The sequence below is a fragment of the Lampetra fluviatilis genome, chromosome 3 (assembly GCF_964198595.1).
Source record: "Lampetra fluviatilis chromosome 3, kcLamFluv1.1, whole genome shotgun sequence".
NCBI classification, from domain to species: Eukaryota; Metazoa; Chordata; class Hyperoartia; order Petromyzontiformes; family Petromyzontidae; genus Lampetra; species Lampetra fluviatilis.
In genome coordinates this window covers 8,883,831-8,898,015 of record NC_136277.1, presented here as the reverse complement: position 1 = coordinate 8,898,015, position 14,185 = coordinate 8,883,831, and the positions used below count along the sequence as shown (strand labels likewise).

General features: G+C 48.4%; 1 protein-coding gene across 1 annotated transcript; it reads left to right on the top strand.

The window, feature by feature from the left end:
• Window positions 1-1,100: 1,100 nt before the first annotated feature.
• Window positions 1,101-12,233, top strand: LOC144951927 (uncharacterized). Its single transcript, XM_078882285.1, has 4 exons — window positions 1,101-1,702; window positions 5,308-5,449; window positions 7,369-7,650; window positions 9,354-12,233. Exons 1-4 carry the CDS (start codon window positions 1,649-1,651, stop codon window positions 9,668-9,670), a joined length of 795 nt encoding a protein of 264 aa, XP_078738411.1. The 5' UTR covers window positions 1,101-1,648; the 3' UTR covers window positions 9,671-12,233.
• Window positions 12,234-14,185: the final 1,952 nt, after the last annotated feature.

Below are 14,185 nucleotides of genomic sequence, written 5' to 3'. Positions count from 1 at the left end.
CCCCGACTTGGAACTACTCTGGGCTCTCTCACCGTTCTCAGCAGCAGCAGCGGCGGCTCCTGCTGCTCCTGTCCCGGCCTCTGCAGGCGACGAAGCGATGAGCTCAATGCGGGCGACTCTCTCCTGAGCTCTGACTCGCTCTCCGCTTCTACTCTCGCCTCGTCCTCCTCCTCACCAGCTCCTCACCGCTGAGTGAGCGTCTCTCGCCCAGTGAGGCGGGGAGGCGCGAGTGGGGCGGGGAGTTTCACTTCGCTTGGCTACCTGCCCCAGGGGCTTTCCAGGCTGGGACACGGAGGAGGGAGGGGTGGAGTTTGTGTCCATTTTTTTAGACAATTGCATATCCCATCAAATGGTGCTAGTTGTAATTACTGGCGAAAACGTCGTACTCAGATCGTAAACGTTGTGGCATTGCTCTCCAACACACCGGTGTTGCTGTACTAGTAACGAATTGACACGTTCCGTTTACGTGACAAACCTTAGGGGCCGTCCATAAATGACGTCACGCACCTGGGGGGGGGGGTCAGACATTTGGGACGATGTGTGACGTCACATAAAAATGCGAAACTTTAAATAAAGATAGACAACACGTTCTACTTAATTAAATTGACATTTTAATAAATGTTTTCTCCTACAACATCAGAGTGCAGCGCCACATTAAATACGCACTACAATGACAATAGTTTAAGCGATTTGAAGCATGTTTTTTTGTGGGGGCAGAGCTTTGTGACGTCATATTTGAGGGGAGGGGGGCTGACTTTTTTGTGGTCGCCGTGTGACGATGGGGGGGTCAAAAATCGTCCAAAATCGCGTGACGTCATTTATGGACGGCCCCAGTGACGATAGGGGGGGGTAAAAAAATCGTCCAAAATCACGTGACGTCATTTATGGACGGCCCCTTACTCATTGGCTGTCAGGTGGTGGCGGGTTCAACGACATATTTATTTTAAAAAGAAACCTGCATTATGGATGATTGATATTGGTCGCGAAAGCCCCAACGTGTTAAGCTACACTTGCATTGAATTCATAACGCAAACGTTAGCGATTTACATCATACTCGACTTCGATTCCTTGTGAATCGTTGCAACAATTCTCGTGAGAATCGACCCCGGGGGGGAAGGGGGGGTTCGTGTTTTTTGTGGCAATCGCTCTCTGCCCTATTTGGTTGCATTGCGTTGATCGCCCCGGGGACTCCGTTCTCTCGCAACGAGGGGGCATGGCGAGAGAACTGATTCATTTGCTCGCACACAGAGAGAGAGGGACACACTGTGACACCGCGCCCATCGACTCACACGTGCACAGATGCCCTTGCAGCGCGTATGAAGGCCGGCACGGCACACGAGGGGTCGGGGCGGTCAGTAACCAGATCCCAGCCCGCTGTCTCTCTCGAGTTTGCGATGTTTTAACTTTTAACACACCCACCGATGGGGTGGCGCCGGGACTGGTTCAGATAATCGTCACCGGCGTTGGAACGTGAGTGGGATCCGAACCCGCGTTTGGCCGCCGGGGTTCGTGGCCAGGCTCGGTGCGCTTTAACTCCCACCCAGAAGTCACGCGGAAGTCGACGTTGTGGCCGTGGGCCAGTTGCAGGCACCCGCCCCATTCCCGGACGAGTCGCCACCCCGGAAGAGTCGCCGCGCACGCAACGCGGATGGCGGCGTCGGGCGAGAACCCCGAGCTGCAGCGGCTGCTGCTGCAGCTGAAGGTGAGCGAGGTGGACCCGCAAGGGGGTGGTGAGAGGGAGAAGACACGGGGATGGCCGCCGGTCATCAGAGGTTTTTGGGCTGTCCGGGGGGCTCTTCCTTCGCCAGCGGGCGATTTTGCTGGGTTCGAGGCATGGGTCGTTCGCCGGGTTCCGTCGTCGGTTCGCGCATCTGGCACGGGACGCCCCTATTCCCACCTGGTGTATGGGTTATTCCGGAATAAACACCGAATTCGAGACCCACAACGTCGCTGGCTTTGACGTCCCCCACCCCCCTCTTGAAGACACTGTCGGGGGGTTAACCCTCAAACGCAGCAGAACGTCGGAATCGGAAGTTTATTTCCCGAGCAAAATGCCCCATTGAGCCGAGAAGCGCTTTTCAAGGGCGACTGGGAAAGCAGACACCATCAAAGCATTCCGTAATTACATATTTAAAAACTTCTTTCGCGCCGTACGTAGCCAAACATGCTAATTATATTATAAATGGGGAAAATAAAGACGGACAGGCCACGGTAAGGCGGTTGTGGCCATGCAACCCGAACTATGGGCCGTGTAATTAAACCACGAGTCTGCGCTCCTCCTGAAGCACTCCCGTAGCTAGCATGCCTCGATATTGCCATTTAGCTTCTGAACAATTTGCCGCATGCAAGAATGGGGAGCCCTTGACACCAGTCGCCTTTGGAGGCGAGGGTTGGTGAATCACGCCGAGAGTTGAGAAACTTCCCAACCAGCCAAGCTGCGAGCTGTTGGTTAGATGTGAATGAAGGACATTTTACTAAATAATTGTGAAAAATATAAATAACATTAAATACGTTTTGTCTCCTTCAAATATCAGTCATCAAAAATAAATCATTACAAAAGCCCATCAGCACAAGCAAAACTCCGGACCGGTTTGGACAGTCCGTCTCATCAGCAGCAGCATAAGTCAGGCTTGCTTGAATCAATACCGGTGAACTGACAGACGTTACAGTATAGACAAGGACTCCTCTATTGAAGATGTCGATCCTATAGTTCGACTGGCGGTTTCTGCTCAGCGAGAAGTGTAACATTACAGCAGTGGCTGTGTGGGGAGTACAGTTGGTGAATCTGTCAGTCATCTCAGTCGACCCGTGGCACCTGGGTCTGCCCCGTGACCTCCTGCCAGCGAGCCTTCGACACTTCACGTGGCCTCAAAGTGTACCTAGCCTGGCACAAGTGCCGTGGTGACGTCACCAACACTTAGCGGCGAACGGCGGTTGTTGTGTGTGCTGAGCTTGCTGCTTGGTGGTGGAGTGACGCCGTGAGATGTGGGCTTGCTTCTGCTTTCACTGTGACCACCTCGTGTCCGTGCCGTGGGTGGGAAAGAACGTTTCATGTTGTAGCGATGAATGCAAGGAGTAGAAGAGAAGAAACCTTTTATCCCGTAGTCAGTGATCGACTGGGACAAAAAAATCGGCCCAGGCATATCTAAACACACCCGTCCAAATTAAGTGCGATCTCTTTGACCCATTTGGGCTGGGTCCGAAAAACGAATGGGCCAGTGAGGAATAATCTTTGGGGCTGCCGAATATGGGACGTAATGCCAACTAAGAGCGTAAATAAGCAATGAAGCGTACATATTAGAGGTAATGCATTATTTTAGTTAGAGAAATATATTTTTTTACTCTGATCACATTTGCAATTTCCCGATACAGACCGGCACACTGACTGTCGGAATGGACTGGACTACCGGACATTTTCCCGGACTGCCCTATGGCCAGTCCGAGCCTGCCCAATGCACACCACGGAGAGAGACAGTAGAGTCACGGATATTTTATAGCCGGGCAGTGGTGGCTATGCGCGTGGCCTGTAATCCAGCACAGTCGAGGCAGTGAGGGTTTTGGTAGATCGCAAACATGATTGTGAAACTCCCTTCTCGTGGCCGTCGAGGAGGAAAACAAATGTGGACTCCGCCTGTTCTGTCTTGTATGGGATTGAGTGTTTCCCCTGAGCACATGTGTTCTCTGTAGATGCTACGGTTTCCTCCCACATGTAAACACTCAATAATTGGCCGCTAACACCTTCATATTTTGTGTAGAGGACCGCAATTGTTGGTAGTGCCGGCTCACCGCGTAGCTACTTTCCTGCTTGTCTGTGGTTCCTCATGCCTCAGAGTCATTCTCTCTTTATGAGAGTGAGAGGATACTGTGCACGTTCTAAGTTGAAATGTAATATTCTAATCTATGAGAAAAAGAAGGGAAGGGATTCTGGTACGGAAGTCCCAAAACAGACAAAGAGGGCAACGGCTCAAGATGAGCAGCAGAAAGAGGTGTAGGTAGAGATGGAACGGGGACATTATGTCAGGGATCAGAGCGTGATGAGAGGTGAGAAAAGAGAGGAAGGATAGCAGCAAGAAGTGAGTTCTACGGAGGAGCAGCATCTGTTTTCACAGGGGGGGGGGGGTGGTTGGGAGAGGCGAGGCATTCAGAGCTGGGCTTGAGCTAATTTAGATATACAAGATAAAGTTATTCATAGAGTAATATTCGTTCTAACAGCTCAGAATACGCTTTCAATCGCGTGTGTAAAATTAGGTGTTGCTTGACTGATACATAGCATTGCGGTGTCACAGGTGAATGGAGTGAACACGAGTGTATGGTTGCAGAAGGAATTGACAATACAATTTAGACGGTGGAAACGAGATTTAAAAAAAGGTGATGTGGGACAGCCAGGCACATGTACACAGCCTAGATTGCTTCACGTCCACATGGATGAGATTGAACACAGTGGTGGATTGCTCGTAAGGTTGTTGCGATATCATTTTTCATGGAACGATGTCATATTTCACGATCTGATTATTACGATATCAGTTTACTATAAATTTGAAAATGTATTTCGTTTTTCATGGTGTTGTTTTTTGCTGTACTCCAGTATTATAACTATTATGCCTGTTTACTCAAGAGAGCCTGAGTCTCCGAACATGTTTTTTTGCAGGAGGGGGAGATGACTTCTACGCTTGTGGTTAACTTTTCAAATTTAACAAATTGGGACTATGACACCGGCAAATAATGACCTTCTCTTGCCAATTATGTCATGGGATCTTGAAAGTTCACTGTGAAGCAGAGTATGCGTAGTATTATCACAGTTAAAACAGCCGCATGCACTTAGCCATAACCCCGACAGTGTATGTTAGAGACTTAGAGGAAATGTCCAGGCCTGTCGCAGCCAGGGTAACCTCAGTCATTATGAAGTCTATTTGATGACCAGGTTTGTTCATTTATAATTAGGGGTGTGATTTTCCCGCCACAATGAACTACCAGGATTTGGGGTCATCGTTAGATTCAAGAATCGATTCTCGTTTTGTCTCGTTTACTACTAGCTTGTTTTTATATCTCATGTTTTAACACTTACCAACTTTGGGTGTAAGTGTTAATGAATAACCGCTGTCCATCCGTCTGGCTATCCTGAGGCGTGGGGGAAACAATAGCTCTCAAAAAGATGATCTGTAAATAATATTAAGTTAATAAAAGTAGTGTTGCTATAAAATACTTATTCTATCGACGACCAGGTAATCAAAAGATTGGCCAAAATCAATTAATTTGTCTATGGCTTTGCTTATTTTTAACAATGTGCCATTTTCACTTGCCTGACAGGAAGAGGACACATTGGTGGCCGGAGAGAAGTTTATCTGCATGTTGAGGTGTCAGCATCATGTGATCGAGCTGCTCACGAAGGAAAATAGAGAGCTGCGGAACGAAGTGGCTCGCCTGCAGAGAGCACCCCTGCCTACATCAGGTGAGCAGGTTCTATGAGGGCCGTGAGCTCGAGTATCTTGCCTTGTGGATATCCCTACTCGTACAGGTGAGAGGGCATCATGAGGACTGTGATCTTGAGTCTTTGCCTCCAGTCAGCATCTTCAGGTGGAACGCCCAGTATAGTTAATCGAAGATAATTTGCCTGGTTCGGAGTTTGAAGAAACATTTTAAGAAATGACATCGCTCAAATGAAAAGAGTCCACAAAGCTCATGGTAATTGTTTAAGTTGTAACTGGAATAAGAAGTCACAGTTACGGTTGATTCGTTGGCTTGATTCTGCACATCCAGCATTTCCCAAAAACATGGCAGAGGCATTTGAAACAATCATGGCCAAAATGTTGGCAAGCACCTGGGACTCAAATCTCAAATACAATGCGGGTCATCAATTCTATGATGGACTCGCCACTTTTCAAAGGAGGAGGTGCCTTTATAAGGGCAGAAATATTTGAAAGATGGTCGAGGAATCGGTAGAAGCTTTAGATTTATAATTTATTACACCGACACTCGTCTACATGTGCTTTATTTGTAGTTGGCTGAGAGCCCACTTTGACCAATTTAAGTCTCTATTTTTTAAAGAGAGACCTTGGTAAAACAAGACTATTTGAACAATTATACCTCTTTTTTATCCACTGCTGGATGAGGGCCTCCCCATGCCATGCGGGTTGAAGGTTATTTAACCATACTTTAATTTTTTTGTCAGTGCGGGTTTGTGAAGGCGGGATGCATGTGTAATGTGAGCAAGGAAAGGGTGGGCGCTGCCTTCGCACCACTCACGCGGGCCGTGGTATTAGGGGAGGTGGAGCCTGGTCGCGGGGTGAGTGGGGGCGGGGTCAGGGTCACGTGAGGAGAAGGAGGAGTCAGGGTCACGTGAGAGAGAGGATTTAGGGAGAGAACCGGAAGCGATCTGGGAGTTGGGAAGGAGTGGAAATAGGGGTAGGCCACGCTGGGCCGTGGCGAGAGGGTGGCGCCATTTGCCACGTGGTGGGAGGCCACGGCACCGTCGGCCAGCGGTGTACGTGGGGCACAGCAGAGCTAGTGGGATAGAGTTAGTGGAGTCGAGCTAGTGGAGGAGAGCTAGTGGAGTGTGGGAAGCTAGCCGGGTGTGAAGAGCTAGCAGAGTGTGCGGGGCACACAGAGCAGTGGTGTGGCTGCAGAGCGGAGCAGCGGTGTGGCTGCGGAGCGGAGCAGCGGTGTCGCTGCGGAGCGGAGCAGCGGTGTGGCTGCAGAGTGCACGGTGGAGGAGGTGCGGGTCTGAGCGAGGACGCCGCAGGGGCGAGAGAGACAAGAACCCGAATAAAGGACAACGGAGACCTACACCGTCTGAAGAGTCCTTTATTACACATGTACGTTGGAGCATAGTACAGTACAAAAGTGGTTTTCACTACACTGCCCTTTTCTGACGGAGCGGCTGACATTTGATAGAGTAACGAGCTGTGCATGTTAGTTGAGGGGGATCTCATACAATTAACAAGATGGATGCCTCAGGGGCGTTGGGCTCTGGGGTCCCGAAAGATTGGGGGGGCGGGTGGGGGGTTTAAATAGGTTGTCAAAGAATGAATAACATGTTCTTTTGAATCTGCCTCCTTTCCTTTAAGTGTCTGCTGTACACGGTGTTACTCCGTGTTGTTTATGGACCAGAGCCGTGCCCTTGACATTAGAAGTGGACGGCACTTGGCCCAGCCGGCTCCATTCAGCAAAATAAAAACCGGAAATAATTCGGATAAATTTGATGGTAAAAACGAGACACGAAAATATATTTTCTTGAAACTGACAGTTCAGCGATTGCTTTGAGAATGATAACTCTAAACTAAATTGAAGATGAAGGTGATGCTCATGGCAATGATGACAATTGTGATATGAGCACATGAACGACTTTACGACTTGTTCCTATGTGCACAGAGCCGCCTCTTCCAGTGCCGCTCCCCTACCGCTGTTACGGGCAGATGTTTGGGGCTGCGGAAATGTTCCTGAGCTGGCTCACCGAGCCGTTCAGGTCGGAAGGCTTGGACTTCAGGCCCACGTACCAACCCGCGTCGGCTGAGCGGTCCCCCTGTGCCCTCCCGGCCAACGCCACGTCGCAGTTTCCCGCTGCTTCCCCTGCACTGCCACTCTTCGTGTTCTGCGTGAATGCGTCGCGCGTTGCCAGCGACACGGAGCCGGCACGCCGTGAGCTCAGCCCAGGTACATGCAGCAAGTTTTCTCCCTACGGCTCGCCTCACTTGGTCGTAATCTGATGTTGTAATAATCAATTACTCCGTAGTTTACTGCTTCCATTCACCGGTGAATCGATTTGTATGAATATGCAAGCTCAAAACGTGATGCAATCGCCATCATCGCCCGTGTCCGCGTCACGCGGGGCACGCACAGCTGTGATTTTGCCATAGTCTAGAGGCCAAATTCCCCACGTACCATTATTTAAAAATGTATTCACTTAACTTTAAACATCTAATCAATTTAATCAATTCATAATTTAAGCGATACTCATGATTACGTTTATCCCCATGAATCGTTTGTGTATTATTTTAACTTTTGCTGGGAAAAGGGGCTTCGATCGCCCAGGAATGATCCAGAAACGCTCGCCCGGGTCTCTACACTCCATCATGGGAGCTTTCTTGAAAAAATAAGAAAGTTAATATATTTAATGTAGACAAGTATTAGGTTTGACTATGTAAATTAAAATCTGTTTTCTAATTCTATTCGTGTGTGGCACACCAACATGGCCCTGAAGCTGAACAAAGTGAGTGATGTCAGAAGGTAACCAGAGGACCCAGGTCTGAGATTCCATGGGATTGGTTTGATTAGGGTGCCCATCTTAGTCCCAACATGGAAGCAACATGTGGTACACCATGGAATATAATCGGTGCTCGTGACCTGCGGAGCATGCTTGGATCAGAGCTGAATTTGGATTTTAATTGTTGGCAAGTGGTCTGCGACCTGCCGACAAAGCCATTGTGCACTGGCTTCGTAGTGATGCTGTTATTACAGCTGCCTGCTGTAATATGTATGCTTAAGACTCTTTCACATTATTTACAAAAGTAGGCAAAGGCTTGCTATTGTCAGAGTCCAAATCTCAAATAGGAAGCTTAAAATAATATTTATTATGTTTACTTCACTTGTGATGTAGCCTATGCTAACTCTTTCTCTCATGAGTTATCTGCCTGAGTGTAGGATCGAGTTGCTCCTTCCTGTCAGAGCATGCACTTTTCTCTTGGTTTTCTCACATGACTGCCCTCTCTTAAAGTACCACCTTCCTTTCTACCTCTTGACCTTTGCCCAGTTTTCTTACTCCTTGAGCATCCTTCAGCAAGCCATCCCCTCTCACAGTATGTCCCATCCAGATCCTCTGCTTTCCATCATTTATTACAATTGCACGTTTCTCCTGAACCCAATCTAGAAGTTCCTTGTTCTACATACCGAAAAATAATAATTTATATCCCTTTGTCAATCCACTGCTGGAGGAAGGCCTCCCCATGTCCTCTCAGTTATGGGGGTTCATTCGATCATATTTCACTACATTGGTCAGTGCGGGGTGGTGTAGGTGAGTACTCAGGATTGGTTCAGGTGTTATTCGCTACTGGAGTTGACCATGGGTGAGAATCTAACTCGAGTTGCCACGGTCATCATGCAGCACGCATGCCAACAACTGCCTATGCTGCCCCTATATTTACACAGGCGAGAACATTGGTGCAATCATACGTAACATTGCACATGTCTTCATTAGCACACCTTACTATATTTACATAAAACTCCCAGGCAGAAGAGATCACAAATCATTCGTCCCCTGCGACATGACTTGGTGAACGTAGGCGTGGCCGCCTCTTCCCCAATCCCCGCTCATTATACTGATGCTGGCTATGCTCGGCGCTGTCTCCCTGGCTGTGCAGGTGAGCTACCCGTCCTCGTGGTGATGCACCACACGCCAAACCCCAACCACACGGACCCCAGAAGCAGCCTGCACCTGTCGTGCCATGGCAGCGAGAGCGGAGACCGTAGCCCCGGCTTCCAGCTCATCCTCGACTGCTTCTTCTTCGAGCACCACGGCCTCTACGACTGCCGGCAGAACCGCAGTGCCGTAATGGCGGCGGCCTCGTACCTGCGCGGCAAGCTGCCCGTCCGCGTACCCGGGAGCAGCTGGCCAGAGAACAGCAGGATGGGTTCTAACAGCGGCACAGGATATCCATGGCCTTGTCACCCCTCGTAGGCTGACACTGCACCAAAGGTGGCAATGGCAACCAAGTGCTTGGGTGGAGCAGTCCACAGTGTGGCTCTATCAGCAGGGGGGAGAGTCTGGAGACAGTAGAACGAGATTCCCAAATGCTTGGCATCTGTAATTTGCACACTGCTTTGAGAATGCTTAGTGGCCCGTAGGAACGTCTTTGTGTTGGACAGTGAAGTTGGTGCAAACCTTGTATGACCAACCGAAGTTGAACATCTGACTTCTCCGCAAAGTGCCCTCCCATCGTTTGAATAGAGAAGTCCGTGGATTGTATCAGCCATCTAACCAATAATTACTAGGGTCTGTTTCCTCGTAGGACATGCCCCAACTTTCATAGTGTGGCAACGCCCGTGACCAACAGCAGAAAAGGAGTGACTCATTGAGCAAAGGATTTTTGGAGAGAGCCTTAATTGCTGGGGTGTTGAACACATGAAGGGGGAGCAGAGTAGAATGACAGGGGGGGGGGTGGTATGCAGGGAGGAGTCCATAGAAGATCTTGAGGACAACATTGAGGATGATCTTATAATTGATTTAGGACTGGATCTGGGGCCAGTTTAGGGATCTGAGGATTGGAATGGTTGGGTCTCATTTATGTGTGTGCGCGAAAATGTGTTGCCGTGCTCACTTTGAGATATCTCATGGACGGTGCAATGTGATGAGAATCCCTGTGCCTTGAGGCTTGTTTACTAACACGTGGTGCGCATGATCCTTGCAGTTGGGCAAAGTGAGAAGTGGGAAGGTTATTCTCAAAGTAGGAATCTCTTGTGTTTCTTCAACCCTAGGAACACTTCAATTCAATAATGGGTTTTTTTCATAATTTTGGCTTTGTTGATAAGGCAGTCGAGTAGTGTTGTGCGCAGTGTTCCTCTGGATGCACTTGGATATCTGTTTAGAGTGCCGAGGTTTGGATGCTACAATAAATAATATGTATTTGTACTGAATTAGAAATTATTCTCAGAAATGAAAAACAATCTTCTTTCGGTCAAGTTCTGGTACCTCCAGCAATGTGATGTTCTATGGCTTAGCACGGTTGGCTCCGTACGGTGCAAAAGAAGTTTATCATAATACATGTATTGACTGTGGACGGATGATGGGCTGAGTGGACCCTCAAACGTGATTTGAATTCTCAATCTTCCAATTCACGAGCTGCTCACTACCGCTGAGCCACCTGGCCAGTTATTTGAACACCAGAATTCTGTATATTCTTTCTCGGGAGCATTAATCAACTTTTGTGTAACACTACTTTAAAGGTTCCTGAAATTGCATCATTAGTCCAACCATTTTATCGAACCAAGTGTCAGTCTACATACGTTCTGGAGCACTTTTTGCAGGACCTGATTGGCCACAGTTAAGACAATTATTTACTTCGCCCTATCATTGTTCATTTAATTACAGGTAACATTTGGATTTCAGCTATGGCACCTTGTATAACATCGTGTGATCTTCTTGTGAATGATGCAAATGAGTCTTACAAAGTCGGGCTTGGCAAACGTCTGCAATCCAGCGCTTGCCGGGGGGGGAGGGCAAGGGTTGATGAATCGTGTCGAGATCTCAAACTTTTCTGAATCCACTTGGCTGTGAGGTGGCCAGAAGATGGCTGCACATCAAATGGATTGTTGTATCCATCTTTAAGCATTATTCGCTCATGTGGTTGATGTCTCTATATGTCCGCTTAGTTTCTTTGTACATGCCAAAGGCTCTTTAAGAGAATTGGTCAAACTTCTCACTTGAATAAAGAGTCTTTAAACAGTGAGATTTTCCTCGGCAAAGAACATGACTTATTAATATTATTACATCATGATATTGCTCTGCTGGATGTACTGGACAGACAGAGGCGTCGTGTTGTCAATCATGAATTGCAAATTGACTGGAAGTTGAGTTGGTCATGAGAATACCACTGCTGTGTTTTATACCAGTTGCAATACTGCGATGTATTTAATTATTAACAAAATGTATGTGTGTGCATATACCATGACTTATAATCTGCTGCTTTAGTCAAATTGTATGTTTACTGTGCCCTCAAAGATCTTCCATTTAGTCTTACATGCTGATTCAGTGCTGTTAGCGAGCGCCTGTTGAAGCTGGCATAGGGCACGAGGGGGGGGTGGTGTGTTGCCAGGACCACACTCACCTTTGTCTTCCAATTGCTGATATTTTGCACACTGAACTAAAAGTACTAATTTAAGGCTGATTCGACCTAGGCGAGACCCAAGTCATGTTCACATACTGCATGCCGCTGATGCGTTATTTTTTTGGAATCGAACCCAGGAGTAGAACTGCCGTTCGCCAAGAAATGGTGGTGACGTCACCACGGGACTTGTGCCAGACGAGGTGCACCTTGAGGCTACGTGAAGTGCCAAACTCTCGCTTGCAGGTCACGAGACAGACCCAGGTGCTATGTGTTGTCTGACTGGGGTACACCCCGATAGGCACAGTTAAGTTGAAATCGTAATCCAGTGGTTGTGGCCGCACTGGCAAATGTAACGTGTACAAGACATTTACTTCCGAATAATTCAAAGCATATACAAAGTGCATTAAATACAATTATTTAAACAGTCGGTGCATTCTGTCCTTTATTGCCACAGTTTTAGTTAAAACGAATATATAACGATAATTCCTAGGACAAAAGGGCGCTATCAATATTATTTTTTTAAAGTCCCTTTACCCAGGAAATGCCTCACCAATTCTCGACACTTTTTTTAGAGTCCATCATTGATATGTCTGCTGGTTACCATTAACGCATGTTTGACATGCGAGGGGAAACCCGAGTGCCGGAGACATCGCCACGCATACAAGGGGTGTAACACTAATATCCACAAGGACAAATTCAGGAATCCGCTGCTGTACCGCTCTCTCTAGGTAATTTTTCAACTCATGCCTACAACACATGGTATTCCCGAGCAGTCTGCCATCAAAGTACCAACCAGGCTTAGCTTCTGGAATCTCATGAGACATTGATAGTGGCTTAGTCATATTACATACTGGATTATACACTGTCGTCGTTTTAGGTTGTTTCTGAGAAACATTCCCTGCATGTGTAGTGAGTCACTTCTGAGACACTAACAGTAGAAGGCAACACACGTTTCTTCTACACTTTAAACACTTGTTCACACACGGGATAACTATAAACGGGTCAGGAAAATCGGCACGCTGCCTGACCCACGACGCCGGACGAAGCACGACAGGTTGCATTTCAACGACAGACAGCCCTGATCCAGCCTCGGGACATTCCTTTTATGCCCCCTGGTGTGGCCTGGCTCTGCCCTCGGCCACGCCCCCTTCTGGAACCCACCAGAAGGTTATGAGCTATACCCCACGTGTCCCCTCAGTCACCTTTGGCCCACATCCCCTACCCCCGGCCTATCACATGCCCTCTTAGCCAGCGGCGCTGCTCCATCCTCATATGCCCCTTACTGCCAGCAACCAGTGCTACGCACCCTAGTGACCCATTCCATGGCATTGCATGTTCTGCTGGCAGATCGGCTGCTCCACCCTGCTCTGCTGGCAGATCAGCTGTTATGCCTACAATTCCCCTGTCAGTAACCAGCGCTACGTGCCGTAGTGACCCATTCTATGTCACTACACATGTACAAAAGGAATGTACATCTGGAGGCTATGGAATTTATGTGTTGTATCTACCAGAAGTGCTTCCCCCAGTAAACGTGCAATCTTGCGCCCACGTTTCATGCTCGCTGGGAGGGAACTACAGTACAATACTTGAAGTACAAAACACAAGACGAACAAATTAAAGGTTATTACGAATGTATGTGTAATGGGTTCAACTGAGTCGCAGATGGAGACTGAGAGGCAACACAATTATTCAGTTCCAACACATGTTAACTTTCCCCTTCACAGAATAACATGGTGGTGACCACCAGGCTAACTACAATAGTTACAATGTAACTACTACGGACCGGGACCAACAGCTTCAGCCCAGGTCCACGTGCTGGAGACTCGTTAAAAGGAGAACGTAGACGAAGGGTTTCTCTCGGGACCCGGCTGATGTTCTCTGTGGCGTGGCCGGCTCCAACCTTGGCCACGTCCACCTTCCATAATCCTCGGGAAGGATCTGGGTCCCAATCACGTGACCACCCCTAGCCCCCTCTTGGGGTCCCTTTGTCAACTTAACTGGTCACGTGTCCTCCCGGGTAAACCAGAGTGCCATGGCCTCGCATAACCTCATCCATCGGCCAGCATCCACACACCCTGTCCTGTAGGCTCGGAACTGCACGTCAATCGTGGTGCCATCGAGTGCTATTCAGCGCTCACCGGGCCTCTCTAGGGCCGGTACTACACCCACACCATTGTGGTATCCGCGATGTCACTACACCGCACGCCATGCCCCTCTAGGGCCGGCACTGCACCCAGCATGTTGACAAACAGCGATGTCACAACATCTGTAATAAGTCATCGTGAAATGTCATGTATCGTAAAAAATGTCATCGCGGTAACTCCACTGAACCTGTGGGTTTCGCGCAATGACATTTAAGCTGCGTTCTT